Here is a 22,356-nt window from a genome sequence, read left to right as displayed (position 1 = left end):
TGGCGTGAACCCGGGAGGCGGAGCTTGCAGTGAGCTGAGATCCGGCCACTGCACTCCAGCCTGGGTGACAGAGCGAGACTCCGTCTCAAAAAAAAAAAAAAAAAAAAGAGACAGAGTCTTCCTGTGATCCAGGCTGAAGTGCAATGGTGTGATTATAGCTCACTGCAGCCTTGAACTTCCGGGCTCAAGCAATCCTCCCATCCCAGCCACTCAAATAGCTGGTTTTACAGGTATGCACCCACTGCACCCAGCCCAAGTTTGAAAAACCCAAAACTGTAGTTTCTAAAAATACAATCTGGGCTGGGCACGGTGGCTCACATCTGTAATCCTAGCACTTTGAAAGGCCAAGGCAGGGGGATCACAAGGTCAGGAGATCGAGACCATCCTGGCCAACATGCTGAAACCCTGTCTTTACTAAAAATACAAAAATTAGCTGGGTGTGGTGGCACACGCCTGTAATCCCAGCTACTTGGGAGGCTGAGGCAAGAGAATTTGCTTGAACCTGGGAGGCAGACGTTACAGTGAGCCGAGATGGCATCACTGCACTCCAGCCTGACAAGAGTGAGACTCCGTCTCAAAAAAAAAAAAAAAAAAAAAAAATCCGACCACTCATGTGGCCTAAGGGTAAATGCACTCCCCGTTTTACACAGAAGGATTTGGGAACATTTATCTTCCAGGACAACAGTGGTTTTCCACGGGGGCAGTTCTACCTCCCAGGGGACATCAGCCACATATGGAGATATTTTTGGTTGTTACAACTTGGAGGATGCACTTACTGGCATCCAGTGGGAAGACACCAGGGCTGCTGCTAAGCTCCCTACAATACACAGGACAGCTCCCCAGCTGCAGGTTACAAAATGCCAATTGTGGGTGAGTGGAGGCCTCGGGGTTTACTTGTGGGAATCCCACCAGACATTACTGTGTGAAAAGCATTTTCCCAGCTTCCTAGTCTGAAGAGGGACTGTTTCTCTCCCTTCTAGCTCCATGCTTCCACTGAGGTCTCCAACAAGAGACAAGGAAGACTATAAACTAGGAACAACTCTTTAACCCATTTCCAAATAATTACCTTGTATTAACTTCTTAACTGGAAAAGCTGGTCTATCTTTGCAATCCATGGCTGCAAATAAAAGTGTCAAAGGGTAAATTGTTAAATGTTGCAAATAATCAAGTTAGCAAACACATATGTAGAGCCAATTATGTACAAGGTGGAGGCAATTCTGACCCCTCTGCCCTCGGGGGCCATTTGGCACAGTCTAGAGATGCTTTTGGTTGTCATGATGTGGGGAGGGCTCGAAGGGATGCTTTTCACATCCGGTGGGTAGAGGCCAGGGATTCTGCTAAATATCCCACAATGCAATGCACAGCACGCCACAATGAAGAATTATATGGCCAAAAAAAAAAAATTTTTTTTTTTTTTTTTTTTTGAGACAGAGTCTTGCTCTGTCGCTGAGACTGGAGTGCAATGGTACGATCTCAGCTCAATGCAACCTCCACCTCCCGGATTCAAGTGATTATCCTGCCTCACCCTCCCAAGTAGCTGGGACTATAGGCGCGTGCCACCACCCCCAGCTAATTTTTGTATTTGTAGCAGAGACGGGGTTTCACCATGTTAGCCAGAATGGTCTCGAACTCCTGACCTCGTGATCTGCCCGCCTCGGCCTCCCAAACTGCTGGCCACAGCTCCTGGCCTCAAAATGTTAATAGTTCGAGAAATCCTACCCTAGACACTGTCATGTCTTGTTTTATTTTCTTTGTGGCATTTAATCTGAAACTTTCGTGTTTATTATGTCTCTCCCTAAACAAAATGCCAACTCTATGATAGCAGAAAGATTTGTTCCATGCTGCACCTATGGTACCTGGTTAGGGTCTGGAATACATCAGAAAGCCAGCTAAGAGAGAAACAGGAACTGTTTCATGAAATTAAAGTGGAATGAGTAAAAGTAGGGATGAGAGAAAACATCGGATTACCTATTTCATTCACATGATCCCCAAACATCTTCCTCCAACCCAAGCCCCCACACCACCACCAAATTTGTAAAATTAGAAAAAGGATCCTTTCCTTTTTAAAGAGAATTCATGAAGGTACCACAATTTAAAGCACCTGGAGCATGCCAGGCAGGAGCTGAAGTGCTATCAAGAGATGATAAGACAGGCCGGGCGCGGTGGCTCAAGCCTGTAATCCCAGCACTTTGGGAGGTCGAGACGGGCGGATCACGAGGTCAGGAGATCGAGACCATCCTGGCTAACACAGTGAAACCCCGTCTCTACTAAAAATACAAAAAAATTAGCCGGGCGAGGTGGCGGCGCCTGTAGTCCCAGCTACTCGGGAGGCTGAGGCAGGAGAATGGCGTGAACCCGGGAGGCGGAGCTTGCAGTGAGCCGAGATAGCGCCACTGCACTCCAGCCTGGGCGACAGAGCGACACTCCGTCTCAAAAAAAAAAAAAAAAAAAAAAGAGATGATAAGACAGAACATTTTCCTGCAAAAAAAATCTCAAGAAAAGCATCTAATAATATCAAAGCAGATGCCGAAGTGACCATAAATAGAACCGAGTCTTTAGATAAATACCTTAAACAGAGTAAGTTTAGGAAGTTCACACTTACCAGGACATCTGGCTTGGAAAAACCTAGTTATTTTGGTTAATCTACGTATGTTTTATAAGTGTTATATGAGTATTTTTTAAAAGCAGACTGGAGCTTCCTAAAAAACTTCATCATCCGGCCGGGCGCGGTGGCTCAAGCCTGTAATCCCACCACTTTGGGAGGCCGAGACGGGCGGATCATGAGGTCAGGAGATCGAGACCATCCTGGCTAACACGGTGAAACCCCGTCTCTACTAAAAAATACAAAACTAGCCGGGCGAGGTGGCGGGCGCCTGTAGTCCCAGCTACTCGGGAGGCTGAGGCAGGAGAATGGCGTGAACCCGGGAGGCGGAGCTTGCAGTGAGCTGAGATCCGGCCACTGCACTTCAGCCTGGGCGGCAGAGCGAGACTCCGTCTCAAAAAAAAAAAAAAAAAAAAAAAAACAACTTCATCATCCATACATGAAACCACCCCACCCTCTGCCCCAAGCTTAGCGAATAAGTAAAGGTACTGAGAAAATTCGTTTCCTTTCTAGTCACTTCAGAGAATATCATTCTCAAGTTTCCAGTTACCAAAAGACATGGATTTCTACACCCAGCTGAAGGATATGATTTTTAGTCACTTAACTTTGTTTTCAGGACAATCACAAAGATCTGTGTGGTTTTGAGTCACTAGCTTTGATGCAAGTGGAACAGAAACAACCTCACTAAAAACAGGACCCCCCTCATTAAAAAATCCTGTATATAAAACGGAGACTCCCAATCCAGGGATCCAAAGATACACACAATTAACACATATGTGTGTATAAAGTTACTAACTGCTCTTTATTCTGCGATTACATCCTAATTTTATTTGGCACTAAAATATACTTTCCTTTCATGATAGTATGGTCCTAGCGAGTAGCAATTTTTTTTTTTTTTGAATTAAATATCCTGGCCAGGCATGGTGGTTCACACCGGTAATCCCAGCACTTTGGGCGGCCGAGGCGGGTGGATCACTTGAGGTCAGGAGTTCGAGACCAGTCTGCCCAACGTGGTGAAACCCCGTCTCTACTGAAAAATAAAAAAATAGCCAGGCATGGTGGTGCAAGCCTGTAATCCCAGCTACTCAGGAGGCTGAGGCAGAAGAATCACTTGAACCCGGGAGGCAGAGGTTGCAGTGAGCTGAGATCCTGCCACTGCACTCCAGCCTGGGCCACAGAGCAAGACTGTCTCAAAATAAATAAAATAAAATAAAATAAAGTTAAACATCCTGACTTAAAACATCACAGCTCCAGGACAGTACCAACTTTATATTAATTTCATGTCTCCGTGAAATCCCAAAGGCTAGAAGGAACTACAGCCACGATTTTCAACCAAGGAGGAATCTGCTGCATAGGGAACACAGGGCAATGGTATTTTTGGTTGTTACTAAGAGTTGGGGAGAGGGGCTGTTACTGGCCTGCAAAAGGCGGAGACCAGGGATGATGCTCAGCACCCTGCAGTGCCGTGCCCAGGACAGCAACAAATATCAACACTGCTGAGATTGAGAAACTGGACTGGTGTCCATTCTAGCCCTTCATTCGTTCACATTATTTAGTGAGCACCTACTATGTGCCAAAGCGTAATGCCAAGCGCTGCCAAAGCGTTATGTAATGCAGAGTCCAGCAAGGGAGAGGAGCAGTCTGGTCTTCCTTGGCTCACCCTCCCACGTTTCGGGAAGGCTTGTTGTGGGATCCAAAGACCCCGTTCCAAGGCACAGGGAGGAGAAAGTCACGGTGCTTATCAGGCAGTAGCAAGAACTTGGGAGTCCCAGCCTCCTGGCCATCCCCACCATCCGGGTCTCTTACCCGGGCTTGCCCCGACCCGCAGAGGCATCGGTCCCGGTCCCCGAGCTCGTGCGAGCTCGGGCCTCAGTTTCCCCACCCGTTGCAAGATCCAACATGGTCAAGGGACACAAACGCACCCAGTAACCTTCAGGGCAAGCCCTTTCGTTTCCCTGGGCCTCAGTTTCCCCTGTCGGCTCCTCCGACCCGTTGCCCCAGAGGGCCCTGGAGGGACGAACTGACCCAAAAGCGCCGGAAACAATATGGTCGCGGCTACAACAATAACGTCAAGGAGGGTGCCCTTGGGGACGCCAGGCCTTCGCTGGGGATGAGAAAACTCCAGGGGGTGAACGCCCGGCCCACAGGACCAGGCTCGGCGCTGGGAGGCCCGTCCGCCTCCCATCGCCGCCTCGGCCCGTCCAGGCCGCGCGCCGCGCCCCCCCTTCCCCTCGGCGCGAGCCCGAACCGACCTGCGGTGGCTCCCCTGGCGCCGGGCGCCCCGCACTCCGGCTCCTCCAGCATCACCCCGGCAGCGGCTCGAGCTCCTCTCAGGCGGCGGAGGCGCGGGCTCCCCTCAGGCGGCCGCTGCTCTTCGCCCTCCCGCCCGCGCCGCAGCTGCTGCCGCCGCGGCCGCCGCGCTCGTATTTGGCGGGAATCGCGACTACCCCAGTGGTCCGCGCGCTAATTGGGCGAGCCCGGGTCACGTGACGGCCCGCCTCGGGAATTGAGGAGCGCCGGGGGCATCCTCGCGAGAGCCGTGACTTCTATTCCTCCCAGGGCTCGCCCATTGATATTTCCGCGGGGGACGGGGCTTCCCCTCGGAGGCCTGTCATTGGCTGGGAGGAGCTGCCCTGCGATTGGGGAAAGAAGGTGTCAAGCTGATTGTCCTGGGCTGTGACTGGCTGATCGCGTGGGATAGTCCCTAAGAGGAGGGAGGCCCAGGCTCTTACGTCACCAGGAGAACGTTTTACGCAGGGCGCAGATGACAACTTCAAAGTGGGATTTAGATGAGGAACCTGGAGTTTTGAGTTTATCCTAATGGGACATCGGCTAAATATAGCAACAGCAATTAAAATTATAAATTGCTTTCTACAAGAACTATAAAACGAAGTCTGGGGAGCGCTTCAGACGTATTTGACATTCAGTAAATAACATGTAGAATGAACGAAATGGACGAAATGGTTTCTGGTTTAATCCTCGGGAAATTGGCACATGTTATTTCTCTGCCTAGAACAATCTTTTCGCAGCTCTTTTCCTGGATAATTTATACTTTTCAGATCTTATATCGGCACCCCAGGAAGCCTTTTCTTCCCCAACCCTGACAAGATCAAGTGCCTACAGCACTGTTCTTTTTCTTAAAGCAATTACAGCTGTGTCTTTGTATTAGTTTGTTATTTGACGAATGAATTAATTTCTGCTTTTGTCATTAGTTCTGACGAGGTAGGACTCATTCCTCACTGGAACCCCAGAACCTGTTAGTAACTGATCATATTTACCAGGTCAATAAATATTTGAGTGAATATATAAATATTTGATTGAACTGAGTAGATCAAACAGATTCAAAGCCTCACACAAAACAGAGAACTTCAGTGTCAGCTTGTGAGTCTAGAAACAGGCTGACTGGCTGGCTGGCTTGCTTGCTTGCTTGCTTTTCTTTCTTTCTTTTTTTCTTTCTTTCTTTTCTTTCTTTCCTTCTTTCTTTCCCTTTCTTCCTTTTTTTCTTTCTTCTTTCTTTCCTTTTTATTTCTTTTCTTTCTTTTTTCTTTCTTTTTTTCTTTCCTTTCTTTTCTTTTTTCTTTCTTCTTTCTTTCCTTTTTTCTTTCTTCTTTCTTTCCTTTTTTCCTTTCCTTTTTCTTTCTAAAGTGTTGGGATTACAGGCGTGAGCCACCGCGCCCAGCGGAAACAGGTTTTCTTCCACACCAATTTAATCTCAGAAGGAGAGGTGAGCAGAGAAGATTGGACTTTAGCCCAAGTTTGAAATTCTATTGAAGTAGATTGGATAATTAAGCCAGTAGTGTTTGTTGGGAAAAGTGTGGAGAAATAGAAAATTTGGGGACACAACTTTGGGCAAGTCATATCATTGCTCAATATTTCATTTTCCCTGTCTGAGCTATGAAGATGTTTTCAACCCCTTCTCTGACATTCTGGTATTTTTCATTGATTTACAGCGGTGGATCACAGTTAAGGGCACATGAACAAGCTCTTATCAGAGCTTATCAGAGCACATCAATAAGCTCTTTCAAAGTATTCCTAATAGCCTCATAAAAATCTTGGGAAGTGAGGTTAGGGTGTATATATTCTGAAATAACCCCCTGATTGACCTAGTCTATTACCTTTTTTTTTTTTTTTTTTTGAGACAGAGTCTCGCTTTGTAGCCCAGGCTGGAGTGCAGTGGCGTGATCTCGGCTCACTGCAAGCTCCGCATCCCAGGTTCATGCCATTCTCCTGCCTCAGCCTCCCAAGTAGCTGGGACTACAGGTGTCCACCACCACACCTGGCTAATTTTTGTATTTTTAGTAGAGACGGGGTTTCACTGTGTTAGCCAAGATGGTCTCGATCTCCTGACCTCGTGATCCGCCCGTTTTGGCCTCCCAAAGTGCTGGGATAACAGGCGTGAGCCACTGCACCCGGCCTAGTCTACTACTTTCTTTTGAGGCTTTTGGAAACTTCCAGCAATCTTCTGCTTCAAAAAATCAACAAAATCTCTCAGCGATTTCAACACTTTTAAGTACCAAGCTTTTTAACTGTAGTCATTTTCTAGTTTCTCTTTTTTGATTCATTTAGTCATTCCAATTAATTATTTCCAATTCATTTTGTACATTTTTATCAATAACGGTTGATATAAAAATCCATATCAATAACCAGGTGTCAACCTGGGAAGTCTTCCTGGAAGAGGCGACACACCACACAGCGTCCTCTTTAGGTACAAAGGGTGGAGGAAAGACTCAGGAATAATGTAGAAGAGGGAAACGACGTTAGCAGAGTCTCATAGACAGCAAGGATTATGAATTATAGAAGAGGAAGAAAGAATAGTTGAGAAGAATCTATGGGGACTGGGAACGGCGGCTCCCGCCTGTAATCCCAGCACTCTGGGAGGCTGAGACAGGCGGATCACGAGGTCAGAAGATCGAGACCATCCTGGCTAACATGGTGAAACCCCGTCTCTACTAAAAATACAAAAAAATTAGCCAGGCAAAGTGGCCGGCACCTGTAGTCCCAGCTACATTCTCCCAGAGGCAGGAGAATGGCATAAACCTGGGAGCTGGAGCTTGCAGTGAGCCGAGATTGTGCCACTGCACTCCAGCCTGGGCGACAGAGCAAGACTCCATCTCAAAAAAAAAAAAAAAGAAAGAAAGAAAACAGAGACAGAGAGAGTTGATGGGGCCAAATTATGCAGGCTTTGTAAAATATGTTAGGAAGTCTGGAGTGTATCCTAAGGGTGGTAGGCCGAATTAAAACAGGGGACTGGTGTGATCTGAATTGCATTCTTTTTTTCTTTAGATGGAGTCTCACTCCATCGCCCAGGCTGGAGTGCAGTGGTGCGATCTCTGCTCACCGCAGCCTCCGCCTCCCAGGTTCAAGCGATTCTCCTGCCTCAGCCTCCTGAGTAGCTAGGATTACAGGAGTGCGCCAACACGCCCAGCTAATTTTTGTGTGTGTGTGTTTTTTTTTTTTTTTGTAGAAACGGGGTTTCACTATGTTGTCCAGGCTTGTCTTGAACTCCTGACCTCGTGATCCACCCGTCTCTGCCTCCCTCACTGCTGGCGTGAGCCACTGCGCCCGACCCTGAATTGCATTCTAGAAGCATCTTTCTGGCCGCCATGCCAGGGCATGAAGACAGACCTAGATGTCTCCATGTGTCACGTGGGCAACTGAATGGATGAACACAGGACAGAGAGAAAGAGAGGTGGCCAGGCACGGTGTCTCATACCTGTGATCCCAATACTTTGGGAGGCTAGGGGAGGAGAGGGTGGATCACCTGAGGTCAGGAGTTCGAGACCAGCGTGGCCAACATGGCGAAACCCTGTCTCTACTAAAAATACAAAAATTAGCCGAGCGTGGTGGTGCTCGCCTGTAATCCCAGGTACTCGGGGGGCTGAGGCAGGAGAACCGCTTGAACTCGGGAGGCGGAGGTTGCAGTGAACCGAGATCACGCCACTGTACTCCAGCTTGGGCGACAAAGCAAGACTCCGTCTCAGAAAAAAAGCAAAAAAAAAAAAAAAGAAAGAAGGGGAGGGAGCCTGAACACTTAGAGGAACTGGATTTAGGTTTAGCTAAGATGAGCAAACAGGAATCTGGAGAATCGTAACCAGGCAGAAGCCCCTTCTACTTCCCAACCTCCCTGGGCAGGTTTAAACTAAGCGCCTTTCCCAAGACGTTAGGGTCACCTCCGGGACTCCAGAGGGCGCTGAACCTGCTACGGCCCCTCTAGGCTCCCCCGGCTCAACTCACTGACAGAGGCGGTGTCTCCCGCGGCAGACAACGTGCACGTGCGCTCTCCAGCCGGCAGAGGGCGCGCGTGCGCAGACGGGGCCGGGGGCGCGCGCGGGGGCCGGCACCGGAAGCGTGCGGTTGCCATGTAATATCCTGGCCGCGCGGGCGCGCGAGCGGCTGAGGCGGCGCCGGGGCGGGCGCGGAGCTGGCAAGCGGCTGGCGGAGGCGGCGCCGACGGGGGCTGCTGAGGCGCGCAGAGGGTCGGCGGCGCCCGGGAGCCTGTCGCTGGCGCGGTCCGGGCGGGAGGCTCGGCGGCAGGCGGCAGCATGTCGGTGGCGGGGCTGAAGAAGCAGTTCTACAAGGCGAGCCAGGTGAGCTCAGGCCCAGGCAGGGGCCGAGTCCTGGGCCCCAGGCTGCCCGGATGAGGGGGCCAGGCCCGACCTGGCTCGGGAGGGGGCCGGAGGGACCGAGGTAGGGACGTTGGTGCGTGTCCCCCGCCGGGTGGGAAGAGCAAGGCACGGACGGGGGCGATGAGGTGGCTCAGGCCCTGCCTGCCATGCGGGCTCCAGAAGCGGGGACAGAACCCCTGGGAGGAGGGGAGAGGCACCCAGGGGCTGCCCAGGGACGCGGACCTCACCCCTCCTCCCCTCCCCTGCAAAGGCGGGGTGCGGGGAGAGAAGGGGAAGAGAGGAGTCCCGAGGCTGTCGACACAGGATTCTTGCCAGATAACCCAGAGCCAGGGAAAATTGCTTCTAGAGCAGTTCTGTTCAAAATCCTCCGGATGGGCAAGGTACAAAGTTGAAAAGGTAGAGGGAGAAGTCAGTTTCCTCTCTCTGCTCCTCGGGCAGCCAGCCCCGTCTCTCTCCCCAGAGACAGGGACTGTCATCGACTCCGTATGTCCCTTTCGTAAGATACGTGTGTGCCTTTCCTTTAAAAACTCGTACACTGATAGCATTTGCCACAGAATCCTGTGTGCTGTGGTTTTCATTACTTGGAGGTCACACTGGAGCGAGATTTCTCCCCCTCCGTCAGCACTGTTGACATCTGGGGCTGGATTGTTCTCCGTGGTGGGGCCATCCTGGACACTGCGGGGTGCTGAGCAGCGCCCTGGCCTCCACCCTCTCCAGGCCAGGAGCACCCCCAAGTCGTGACAACCAAAAATATCTTGAGACATCACCCTGTGTCCCCTGAGGAATAGAATCAATCTCCTTCCCTCTCTACTTCCCTTCCTTCCTTCCTCCTTCCCTCCCTCCCTGTCTCTCTCCCTTCCTTCCTTCTCTTCTTTCCTTCCTCCCTTCCTTCCCTGTCCCCCAGGACTACTGCACTAGACCATACTCCACACTTGTTGGATTTTTTTTTTTTTTTTTTTTTTTGAGACGGAGTCACTCTCTGTCACCCCAGCTGGAGTGCAATGGTGCAATCTCGGCTTACTGCAAGCTCCACCTCCTGGGTTCAAGCAATTCTCCTGCCTCAGCCTCCCCGGTAGCTGGAACTACAGGCATGTGCCACCGCACCCGGCTACTTTTTGTAATTTTAGCAGAGACAGGGTTTCTCCATTTGGCTCAGGCTGGTCTCGAACTGCTGGCCTCAAGTGATCCGTCTGCCTCGGCCTCCCAACGTGCTGGGATTACAGGTGTGAGCGACTGTGCTTGGCCTACTTGGATCTTTTTAATGGGTACATTGTATTTCATTCCATTAGGTGTACCATAATTTATTTAACCAGTTGTCAGTTGATAGATATTTCTGTTTACCGGAATTTTCTGCTACCATTACTACAATGAATAGCCAGTGAATATCTTTGCTTACCAGTGGGATTCGTTTTATAGGATGAATTCCCGGAAGTAGAATGTTGCATCCCAGCCTAAGTGCATTTGATTTGGACAGATAAAGGGTTTTTTGGAAAGTCCAGGACCCATTGCCCATGAATGTGGTGAAAGCTGTGGATCCACTCTCCATAAAACTGGGCACACTTAAAATTTTCACTTTGCAATTTCAAATCCAGCAAGCCTCGAATTTGGCTGGGCACGGTGGCTCACACCTGTAATCCCAGCACTTTTGGGAGGCCGAGGTGGGAGAATCACTTGAAGCCAGGAGTTTGAGAGCAGCCTGGGCAACATGGCAAAACCCCATCTCTACTAACAATACAAAAATTTTGTATTTTTGCCTGTAACCCCGGCTACTAAGGAGGCTGAGACAGGAGAATCTCTTGAATCCAGGAGGTAGAGGTTGCTGTGAGCCAAGATTGCGCCACTGCACTCCAGTCTGGGTGACAGAGCGAGACTCCGTCTTGAAAAAAAAAAAAAAGCCGGCCGGGCGCGGTGGCTCACGCCTGTAATCCCAGCACTTTGGGAGGCCGAGACGGGCGGATCACGAGGTCAGGAGATCGAGACCATCCTGGCTAGCACGGTGAAACCCCATCTCTACTAAAAAATACAAAAAACTAGCCGGGCGAGGTGGCGGGCGCCTGTAGTCCCAGCTACTCGGGAGGCTGAGGCAGGAGAATGGCATAAACCTGGGAGGCGGAGCTTGCAGTGAGCTGAGATCCGGCCACTGCACTCCAGCCTGGGCAACAGAGCGAGACTCCGTCTCAAAAAAAAAAAAAGCCTCAGATTGTTGAATCCTATTGGTCCATGCACTGCAGGGTGAGGTTGTGTGGAATTTGTGTGGATAGAGTCCACCGAGGAATGAGCAATGATGTGTTTTTTTTGTGTGTTTTTTTTTTTTTTTGAGATGGAGTCTCTCTGTCGCTCAGGCTGGAGTGCAGTGGCGCAATCTTGGCTCACTGCAAGCTCTGTCTCCCGGGTACACACAATTCTCCTGCCTCAGCCTCCCGTGTAGCTGGGACTACAGGTGCCGGCTACCACACCTGGCTAATTTTTTGTATTTTTAGTAGAGACGGGGTTTCACCATATTAGCTAGGATGGTCTTGATCTCTTGACTTTGTGATCTGCCCGCCTCAGCCTCCAAAGTGCTGAGATTACAGGCATGAGCCACTGCGCCCGGCCTGAGCAATGATCTTAGCAAATGCTTGGGCCGAGGTGGCAAACAGGGTTCTCTGCCCACAGTTTGGAGAGGCCCAGTGGGAGCAAAGAGAAACAAGTCCCCAGTAACACCCAGCTGGTACCTTTTGTCCCTGGAAAGAAAAAAGTAAGGACCCTGCCAGGTGCTGTGGCTCATGCCTGTAATCCCAGCACTTTGGAGGCTGAGACAGGGGTTCCCTTGAGTTCAGGAGTTCAAGACCAGCCTGGGCAATATAGGGAGAACTCATCCCTACAAAATATCGAAAAGTTAGCCAGGTGTGGCGATGTACACCTGTAGTCCCAGCTACTTGGGAGGCTGAGGTGGGAGGACCACTGGAGCCCAGCAGTTCAAGGCTACAGTGAACTATGATCGTGCTGCTGCACTCCAGCCTGGGCAACAAAGTGAGACCCTGTCTCAAAAAATAAAGTAACAACCCTAGTGGTTGTCTAGGGATATAGATACTTAGGGTCTATCTCTAGACCCCAGGTGATGGTTAAACCCTGGAGAAAGATTTAATCCGGATGAATTTTAGGATTGTCGCTGAGAATAGCCCCACCCCCTTGCCCCAGCAGTTTGAAATCAGATGGCCTGGCCCTGGGTTAGACCTTGCCCAGCAGGCGTCAGACCCTCACCTGCGGATTAGAGCATCGTAGAGCGCTGCTCCCTAGCAGGAAAGATGTTCTCAGAGGTCTCAGAGGAATTCCTGGGCCACTTTGTTCCGTGCCATAGACAGGTTTCTGGAAGCCACCCCCTCCTCCACCCCCAGCGATCAGGGCCTGTGCCCATGTTGTCCTGAGCTGACACCCTCTTTGGAGGAACGAGCCAGGCCTCTCATGCCAGCCACCAGGACTTTGTCTCTCTCGAGGGAAGCAGGATGACCTGCATTCAGATCTGTGAATGGCGCCTTGAAGCCTGGAAAGCACAGTGTGGTGTTAGCTGGGCTTAGGATTGCCTGTTTCCACATCCTGAGGCCTAGTCCCAAAGCACGATGGCCACAGCCCACCGTCAGGGCTGTCGTCTTGGCCTCCTGGTCAATTGTGTCTCGAGTCATGCTCTTAGAAGTCGCCCTGACTGCGTTCCTTGCTCTTCTGCGATCATTGCCATGGTTCCCTCTGACATCTCAGCTGTTATCTGGACATATCCAACTATTTGTGTTTCTTTTTTTGTTTTTAGTATAATAACAACTCTTTCACCCTCTCCTGTGCCTGTTGAAAAGTGACATCTCTCGGGATCTCTCCTTACCTAGTGGTATGAACATTTACTGCATTCTCACCATGTGAACGGGCGGTATGCTTTATACCAGTAGGTCTCAGCTGGTCTTGCTTATCCGGCCTAAGGGTAAAAACATTCCCCCTTTTACACAAAAGGATTTGGGGATGTTTATCTTTCTATAAAACAGGGTCACTTCTGTCTTCCAGGGGACATTGACAATGTCTGGGATCTTTTTGGTTGTCACAGCTTGGTGAGGTGCTGCTGGCTACTAGTAGGTAGAAGTCAGGGATGCTGCTCAACATCCTCCTGTGCCCAGGGCTCCCCACTGCCCCCCCAAGAATTACCTGGCCCCAAATGTCAATAGTACCAAATTTGAGAAACCCTGCTTTAAGATTTTGAAAAAAAATGAGGATAATTATACCAAAACAAAGGAACAAAAAAATCCCCACTGAGCCATTCTTAAGATTTTCCTAGTTTGGCCGGGTGCGGTGGCTCACGCTTTTAATCCCAGCAGTTTGGGAGGCACTCCAGCCTGGGGGATGAGAGCCAGACTTCGTCTCCAAAAAAAAAAATAAAGTAAAAAATAAAATAAAGATTTTCCTAGTTTGTTAAACACAGATAGCCACATGCGTAGTTTGTTTTTTGTTTTTTGTTTTGTTTTGTTTTGTTTTTGAGACAGAGTTTCTCTCTTGTTGCCTAGGCTGGAGTACAATGGCACGATCTTGGCCCACTGCAACCTCCGCCTCCCCTGTTCAAGCAATTCTCCTGCCTCAGCCTCCCGAGTAGCTGGGATTGCAGGCATCCACCACCATGCTCGGCTAATTTTTTTTTATTTTTAGTAGAGACGGGGTTTCACCATGTTGGCCAGGCTGGTCTCAAACTCCTGACCTCAGGTGATCTACCTGCCTCAGCCTCCCAAAGTGCTGAGATTAAAGGCGTAAGCCATGGCGCCCCGCCCACAGGTAGATATTTACATAAAATTCAACATCCAGACCCCAAGGTCAAGCCTACCCCCAAGTCTTTAGAAACACTCACGTATCGGCCGGGTGCGGTGGCTCAAGCCTGTAATCCCAGCACTTTGGGAGGCCGAGACGGTCGGATCACGAGGTCAGGAGATCGAGACCATCCTGGCTAACACCGTGAAACCCCGTCTCTACTAAAAATACAAAAAACTAGCCGGGCGAGGTGGCGGGCGCCTGTAGTCCCAGCTACTCCGGAGGCTGAGGCAGGAGAATGGCGTAAAAACCCGGGAGGCGGAGCTTGCAGTGAGCTGAGATCCGGCCACTGCACTCCAGCCCGGGCTACAGAGCAAGACTCCGTCTCAAAAAAAAAAAAAAAAAAGAAACACTCACGTATCTTTCAGTGTCTGGGCCTCTTTTTTAGCGGGGAGCTAGGTCCATCATAAACGTTTTATGTGTATGTGTATACCGTTTATCATATATGTATTGTGACAACGTGTGTGTGTCTGTGTGTGTGTGTGTATATATATATATATATATATATTTTTTTTTTTTCTGAGATGGAGTCTCGCTCTGTCGCCCAGGCTGGAGTGCAGTGGCACAATCTTGGCTCACTGCAACCAACCTCCGCCTCCCAGGTTCAAGCGATTCTCCTCCCTCAGCCTCCCGAATAGCTGGAATTACAGGCACACGCCACCATGCCCGGCTAAATTTTTGTTTTTTTGTGAGACGGAATCTCGCTCTGTAGCCCAGGCTAGAGTGCAGTGGCATGATCTCGGCCCACTGCAAGCTCTGCCTCCTAGGTTCACGCCATTCTCCTGCCTCAGCCTCCCAAGTAGCTGGGACTACAAGCGCCCGCAACCACGCCTGGCTAATTTTTTTTTTGTATTTTTAGTAAAGACGAGGTTTCACCATGTTGGTCAGGCTGGTGTTGAACTCCTGGACCTAGTGATCTGCCCGCCTCAGCCTCCCAAAGTGTTGGGATTACAGGCGTGAGCCACCATGCCTGGCCTAAACAATTCGTACGTATATGTACACTGCTTATCACATACATGTATTGTGGCAACCATATGTATTAATAAGCCTTGAAAAGGTAAGCACCTGTATTTTCTCCTAATTAACAATGTCAGTTTTGTCTGATATAGTCTCTATGGAATTTCCCTTATGTTTAATGACAGAAACAAAGACTGAAAAATGGTTCACAGAGAAACACAGAACATATTACATGAATCTCAGAAGAACCATGTCTCCCGCTGTGTAGGGAACTATTTTAGAGGAAACACTTTCACTCCTGGCCCCAAATGCCACCATCCACTAATGTTCTTCAGTGTGAACCTTCCAACTGATCTTGAGGAACCTTTATCGCTTGGGCCTGGGGAGGTCAAGTCTGCAGGGAGCCTGATTATACCACTGCACTTCAGCCTGGGAGACAGAGCCAGACCCTGTCTCCAAAAAAAAAAAAAAACACCATTTACAGGGACTTAGAAAAGGGAGAGTTTCCAGTGCTACACACAATGGTTCTATACACAGCTTAAAGGTTTCCAGTTCTTTGCTGGAACTTGATTTGATAGTTGAGAGACACAGGCATCGGGGCTCCTGAAGCAGGTGCACACTCCCATCAGCGCTGTCAGCCGGGGACAGCGCAGACCCCGTCCTCACTCCTCCGCTTGGCGATTGGGAGAGAGTGCTCATGGCATTGAGGGGATGGGGCCAGGGATGCTTGCCAAACATCCTACAATGCAATGTTCTTCCCCCCGCTGCAAAGGAAGAATTCTCCAGCCCTATGTTAGTAGGGTTGAGCTTAAGAAACCCTGCTTTAAACCAGGCTCTAGACTTCCAAGGGTTCTCACAGTGCCCTTTCTAAATTGAGAAACAGAGGCCGGGAGGATCCGGGAGAGAGTGCTGGGAAAGATAAACTTACTTTCTAGCAGGCGAGGCTGTGTTGTTGGTTCCGAGTTTCTGATCTCATCGCTGGTAATGGTAAGAACCTTAGTGGGTTCCAGGCTAGTTCATCTACTTGTTCAAAATTGGTTTGGGCTTGAGTGGGCAGTTTGTGAGTTTTTACTTCTTATCATGAACTGGCCATAGACTGGTTGAAGGCCTGAGCTGGGGAAAGTTGAATCATCTGGAAGAAAGCGGTAAAAGAAATAGCCATCCATCGTGGTCCCATCTCCCTGGTTCCCTCCTTTCTGCCTGTGTGACACCCACTCCCTCAAGAGCCTCCTGGCGTCCGTTCGCAACTAGAATTGGGGGACTAAGGAGGGTTAAAGAACGCCACTAGTGAGAGCTGCTCTCAGAAGTTCCCTTGGTGTGCTGGGGGTTTGGGTGACGTTATTTCCAGGCCTAAGCTGCTAACTGGCTTCCTGATAAATCTTGTGGCCGGGCTGTGTGAGATTGAGAGTGTAACTAGGGATAGAGCTGGCAGCTGCCTGGAATGCTGGCCTTTTTTTTTTTTTTTTTGGGTGTGTGAAAGGAGGGAGAGGGTTTGAATGTTTGAACGGAAAGATTGCTTCAGACTGAGCTAGGAGGAACATTCACAAGCGTCACCTCCTGTAGCTTTGAAATCTGTCTGATGCTCCTTAGGCCCTGGGTTTGTGCCTAGGAGAAAAAGAGAGGCTGGGGGGTTGAGGGAGAACTGTCTGCTGGGGGATCCTGGGCCCCACCTATTGGGGGGCTGTAGGTCAGAGTAAGCAGTGTCTGGGACATGGCTGGTGTTTCAGAATGTCCACGATACTGCTTGTTCTGACCTATTTTTATTTTTATTTTATTTTATTTTTAAGACAGAGCCTAGCTCTGTCACCCAGGCTGGAGTACAGTGGCGCGATCTTGGCTCACTGCAACCTCCATCTCCTGGGTTCAAGCAATTATCCTGCCTCGGCCTCCTGAGTAGCTGGGATTACAGACACATGCCACCACGCCCAACTCATTTTTGTATTTTTAGTAGAGACGGATTTCACATGTTGTTCAGGCTGGTCTCGAACTCCTGACCTCATGATCTACCTGCCTTGGCCTCCCAAAGTGCTGGGATTACAGGCGTAAGCCATTATGCCTGGCCTATTTTTATTTCTTTTTTAATTTTTTGTAGAGACAGTCTCACTATGTTGTCTAGGCTGGAGGCTCCTTAAACCTCACCACTCCAGGTCTTGAACTCCTAGGCTCAAGTGATCCTATCTCCTCGTTCTCTCAAAGTGCTGCGATTACAGACGTGAGCCACCGTGCCCGGCCCTGACCTCTTTTTAGTTTATTTATTGTGGTTTTTTGTTTTGTTTTGTTTTTTTGAGAAGGAGTCTCGCACTGTTGCCCAGGCTGGAGTGCAGTGGCACAATCTCAGCTCACTGCAACCTCTGCCTCCCGGATTCAAGCAATTCTTTTGCCTCAGCCTCCCAAGTAGCTGGGATTATACACTGTTGCCCAGGCTGGAGTGCAGTGGCACAATCTCAGCTCACTGCAACCTCTGCCTCCTGGGTTCAAGCAATTCTTTTGCCTCAGCCTCCCAAGTAGCTGGGATTACAAGCGCGTCACACCACATCCGGCTGATTTTTGTATCTTTAGTAGAGAAGGGGTATAACCGTGTTGACTAGGTTGGTCTCGAACTCCTGACCTCAGGTGGTGATCCTCCTGCCTCAACCTCTCAAAGTGCTGGGATTACAGGTGTGAGCCACCATGCCTGGGTTATTATGATTTTTTAAACATTTTATGTATTTGAGATGCAGTCTTGTTCTGTCTCCACTCCCAAGGTGGCATGCAGTGGCACGATCTTGGCTTACTGCAACCTCTGCCGCCCAGTTCAAGCGATTCTTCTGCCCTAGCCTCCTGAGTAGCTGGGATTACAGGTGCCTGCCACCGTGCCCAGCTAATTTTTGTATTTTTAGTAGAGACGGGGTTTTGCCTTGTTGGCCAGGCTGGTCTTGAACTCCTCAGGTGATCTGCCCTCCTTGGCCTCCCATTGTGCTGGGATTACGGGCGTGAGCCACCACGCACAACCCTGATCTCTTTTTTAAAACCTCACTTTGTGGGGCCACTCTTGGTTTTCCTACCAAAGTGCTTGACTTGTTAAGCCATAAACATGGAATGATCTTTTTTTGTGTGTGTGTGACGGAGTTTTGCTCTGTCCCAGGCTGGAGTGCAGTGGGCCGATCTCAGGTCGCTGCAACCTCCGCCTCCTGGGTCCAAGCAGTTCTCCTGCCTCAGCCTCCTGAGTAGCTGGGATTATAGTGGAGACGGGGTTTCATCATGTTGGCCAGGCTAATGTTGAACTCCTGACCTTGTGATCCTCCTGCCTCAGCCTCCCAAAGTGTTGGGATTACAGGCGTGAGCCCCTGGGAATGATCTTAAGATACAAAAATATGGGGTTCATAACCCCTTAACCTTGGCACAGATAAAAATGTATATCCTTGTGCTGGGAATGACAGGTGATTCCGAGGCCCTTTTGTGTGGGCTGGTAAGGGGCGGTGTTGGTGATTCAGAGGCTGTGCCCGAGACAAGGCTGGTGAGTCCAGCAGCTGCAGGCTGACCTCCGGAAGCCCCGTCTCCCTCGGGGAGGTGCTGGCAACAGATGTAGGAACGGGCTTTGCTTTGTGATGTCCATGTATGATGGGAATGGGGTTAAGTCCACCCTTGCAGGAAGCTCTGGTGACTGAGTCTGGAACGTGCGGCATGTGCTGGTGTGTGCCTTGAGGCATTGGAGCCGGCGATGTGGACCTTGGGCTCCCCCCAGGACGGGCAGGGCTCACTCTCCCCACTCCGCTGTGTTTCTGGCTTGCAGATGGGTGGAACCAGCAGCTGTGTGGAGGCCTGAGCTGTGTGCTGGCTGGGCTGTGTAGACACAGAGGTTTGAGACTGCCCTTCCCCGAAGGAAGCTGGAGGCTCCTTACACCCTGCTGCTCCTCGGGCCTGTCTGTGAAACCTGGCTCGCCTGGCCGGCAGGGTTGGCTGTTGGTGGTCACTGGGCACTTTGTAATCAAGCAGCATCCTGCGTTTTCCCGTCTAACAAACTCCGGTGTCTGCACCCGTGACTGCTGTACATCAGGCCCTGGAAATCAAGTCAAGGTCTGAAAGTTCGGCCAAAAGTTCATCTCTGACTCAGAATCCCGTGTTCACCAAAGACCAGTTAGGGCTCTGTGGGTGCCGATCACCCTGCTGATCTGGGTGTGTGTTAAAACCCAGCCCTGCAGTGCATAATTACATTCCGGGTGCCCCTAATAACAACCTGCGAGTGCAAGATGAGGTGTCTCACCTTATCCCGCTCAGCTGAAGACATTGGGGCCTGTCACATTTTGAGACCCCAGACCTATCAAGCACACAGAGAACGTGATACTGCTCACTCCACCCCTGGCTGCCCCGGGGTGGCCGCTGTCATGTGCGCAGTCCACCTGAGGCCTAAGCTGGCTGTTGGGCCCCTCAGGTGTCTCTGTGTGTTGCATTTTTTTCTCAGAGGAGAAATCTGCGGATTGGGGCCCGTCCTGCTCAGACCTGCCCGTGTCTCTGGTCCAGTGGACTTTGATCCAGGGGCCTAGGGTACAGCCAAGCCTTCACTGCTGCCTTGGCCCTTTTCCGCCTCTGTGATTGTCGCCAGTGTTTTGTAACTGATCTGATCTGGGGAAACGTCGTGTTGGAGTGTGCTGCCAACGTCCGCAGTAGGATTTCGGAGGCAGCTGCAGGTTTCGCCGCTGCCATGGGCATAGCTTAAAGGAGGAGCTCAGAGTGGCCTCCATGTTTCTCCTTTCCAAGCCCCTGAGGTCTCTAAGCTCCAGGAGGGTTGGATGGGGAAGCATTGCCCCGGGGTGGGGGTGGGGTGGGTGTCAGGAAGCTCAAGAGGCTCTGGAGGCATCTCAGCTGGACTTGAGCTCTCCAACTCTAATGGCTTTTTAATGTGTGAGCTGAAGTGTCAGGGGCGGTCTCTTCTGGTTCTCTTTCAAAGCTGTCCCCGGAGAGCGGAGAGCGTATGGAAGAATGTGGTGGCCAGGGCTACAGCGGGTTTTTCTTCTCTCCCTTCTCTCCTGTCCTCTTCTTCCTCTCTCTCTCTCTCTCCCCCCTCTTCTTCCTCTCTCTCTCTGTTCTCACTCTTTCCTTGTCTTTCTCTCTGTCTCTCCCTTCTTTTGCCTTCTCACCCCTTCTTCCTCTCTCTCTCTCTCTCTTCTCCACGCCTTCTTCCTGTCTGTCTGTCTGCCTGCCTGTCTCTGTCTTTCTCTGTCTCTCGCCTTTTGCAGGGCTGGATTTGGCAAGCACATTTTCTGAGCGCTGCAGCTTGGTGCATTTCTGCTCATTTCCTGTTAAGCAGTACCCAGGGCTCCCTGAACTCAGGCTCTGGGAGGACGGCCCTGTCTTCCTTTTCCTCTGCACTCCTAGAAAAACCTGCTGACCAGGCCCTGAGAGCGGGGTCATGGGGAGACTTCCTCACCACAGCAGGAAAATAGACCGACCGTTTCCTCCATTGGACCTGACTCAGCAGCGGCCCACTGACCGCCTGGGAGAGAGGGCTCCAACCTGGCGGGCCGCAGTTCCACACGTGGGTAAGGGGACAAAGCACCCAGCAGGGGTCATGCCGCGTGTCTGTAGGGGTGGTGGTCATGGCAGATACCCAGGATCCAGACGGCCTCAGGCCAGCGAGGGCATGGGGTGAGTGGGCCCACTTCCCTCCCTGGGCCGGAAACGGGCGTCTTCTCTGCCCTGGCCCGGGTGGACAGATCCCCACGTAGTTTCAGGCTGATGGGAGTGGTTATTCCATTGCCTTTGCCACTGGATTATGAGCCCATTGCCGTCAGAGCCAGGCATTTCTGCTCATTGCTGCATCCCCAGTGTTCGGTTTAATGGCTAGCCTGCCCCAGGAAGCCGGTAAATATCACATGGAAGGACGGATGGGCCACTGTGACCCCCACCCTACAGCGGATGGCTGTGTGTCAGGTTTATGTGAGCACGCCCTAGAGGAAGAGGAGAAGCATGTTCCCACCTGGCCTGGGGTACAGTTCAAGCTCTCAGCTGACTTTTGGGAGCTTCCGGAGCCCCTGCCTTGGTCCCAGCTTTAAATGCTACTCTTCCCCTGCATAGGGAACTCACACAGTCAACCCCTCCCGCCCATCCTGTGTGGGGCCCTGTGCTCTCCTGCCTCCTGTCCATGTCACTGGCCTCTTCTACCTCCCAACCCCACTCTCTCCCCACTTCCTGTCTGCCCTATAATGAATGCGTTTCTATCTTCCCTTATCCTTGGCATCTTCTGGGGCTGCATGTGGGAACTGAGTTCTCAGCCCTTGGAGCATCTGGCCTTGGAGTCCCCCATCCACACACCACACGCTGGTGTTTGTGTGAGGTGCTCTCCTCCTGTCGGATGGCAGCTCCTGAGGCTGGGTTGTGCCCAGGCATGTGTGATGGGCCATGTTCCGCTGGGCACTAGCCTGCTGATGAGGTCGCCAGAGACGCTCCCTGCAGAGGCTGAGCTGGGGGGCTCCTTCTCAGAGTGGGGGGCTGTCCTCCACGGGGCCCCTGCAGTGTCCCCGTGGTGGTGGCTCAGCAGCAGCCCTGGTCCGCCAGCCAGGCATCTGACCAGGCTGTGACAGAACACCAGGGGGGCAGGTGGCTGGCAAGGCCTCGGAGAACTCTGTTGGGAACAGGTCCAACTGCTCTGAAAAAATCAGCAGCTCGGAGAATGTTTCTTTTTTTTTTTTTTTGAGACGGAGTCTCGCTCTGTCACCCAGGCTGGAGTGCAGTGGCCGGATCTCAGCTCACTGCAAGCTCCGCCTCCCGGGTTTACGCCATTCTCCTGCCTCAGCCTCCCGAGTAGCTGGGACTACAGGCGCCCGCCACCTCGCCCGGCTAGTTTTTTTGTATTTTTTAGTAGAGACGGGGTTTCACCGTGTTAGCCGGGATCATCTCTCGATCTCCTGACCTCGTGATCCGCCCGTGTCGGCCTCCCAAAGTGCTGGGATTACAGGCTTGAGCCACTGCGCCCGGCCGGAGAATGTTTCTTGTGGTTTAGGGTGTGTGTCCAGCTCCAGGGCTGCAGCTGACAGTCACCTGAACTTGGCCAGGTCAGAGGGGCCTGACTGTGTCACAGGCAGTTTCTGACCCGGAGCCTGCCTGAGCAGGGTCCCGAGGAAGCCGAGCCCGGACGTCTGCTTCCCCCCTTGACTGAGGCCAGGCTGAAGTGTACCTGCTGCTGCCCGGCTGGGCCAGTCTGCTCAGAGTTAGTGGTTCCCTGGCTTGAATGCTTCCCCAAGCTAAACCATTCCCGGCCTCCCCAGCCCTGTTTGCCAAGATTCTTAGGGCTTTCGCCATGGCTGGGCCTGGCTACTCGTTGTGCAGCTCCTTCCCTGGCCTCGGTGCCCAGGCGCTGCAGTGACTTCTCTCTGA

At 51.3% G+C, this 22,356-nt stretch overlaps 2 protein-coding genes across 5 annotated transcripts in view; one reads left to right on the top strand and one right to left on the bottom strand.

Moving 5' to 3' along the window:
• Window positions 1–5,033, bottom strand: part of LOC105485272 (chromatin assembly factor 1 subunit A) — a 42,397-nt gene extending 37,364 nt beyond the window's left edge. Inside the window, exons 1-2 of one of the 3 annotated variants that reach the window (XM_071086042.1) lie at window positions 4,855–5,033; window positions 1,067–1,117 (exon numbers count right to left, since the gene is read on the bottom strand). In XM_071086042.1, coding sequence (XP_070942143.1) covers window positions 1,067–1,117; window positions 4,855–4,906 — 103 coding nt within the window. In that variant the 5' untranslated portion in view covers window positions 4,907–5,033. Of the gene's footprint in view, window positions 1–1,066; window positions 1,118–4,627; window positions 4,822–4,854 lie in introns of those variants that run through there. The other 2 variants (XM_071086041.1, XM_071086043.1) reach the window with 2 other exon arrangements.
• Window positions 5,034–9,006: 3,973 nt separating this feature from the next.
• The window catches only part of LOC105485289 (SH3 domain containing GRB2 like 1, endophilin A2), a 39,362-nt gene continuing 26,012 nt past the window's right edge, over window positions 9,007–22,356 (top strand). The window contains exon 1 of one of the 2 annotated variants that reach the window (XM_011747576.2): window positions 9,007–9,189. In XM_011747576.2, the coding sequence (XP_011745878.1) occupies window positions 9,145–9,189 (45 nt within the window). In that variant the 5' untranslated portion in view covers window positions 9,007–9,144. Of the gene's footprint in view, window positions 9,190–19,896; window positions 20,523–22,356 lie in introns of those variants that run through there. The other variant, XM_011747581.3, reaches the window with a different exon arrangement.

Source organism: Macaca nemestrina, chromosome 20, assembly GCF_043159975.1.
Source record: "Macaca nemestrina isolate mMacNem1 chromosome 20, mMacNem.hap1, whole genome shotgun sequence".
NCBI lineage: Eukaryota > Metazoa > Chordata > Mammalia > Primates > Cercopithecidae > Macaca > Macaca nemestrina.
The sequence above is the reverse complement of the archived record's forward strand: the minus strand, read 5'-3'. Positions and strand labels throughout refer to the sequence as shown.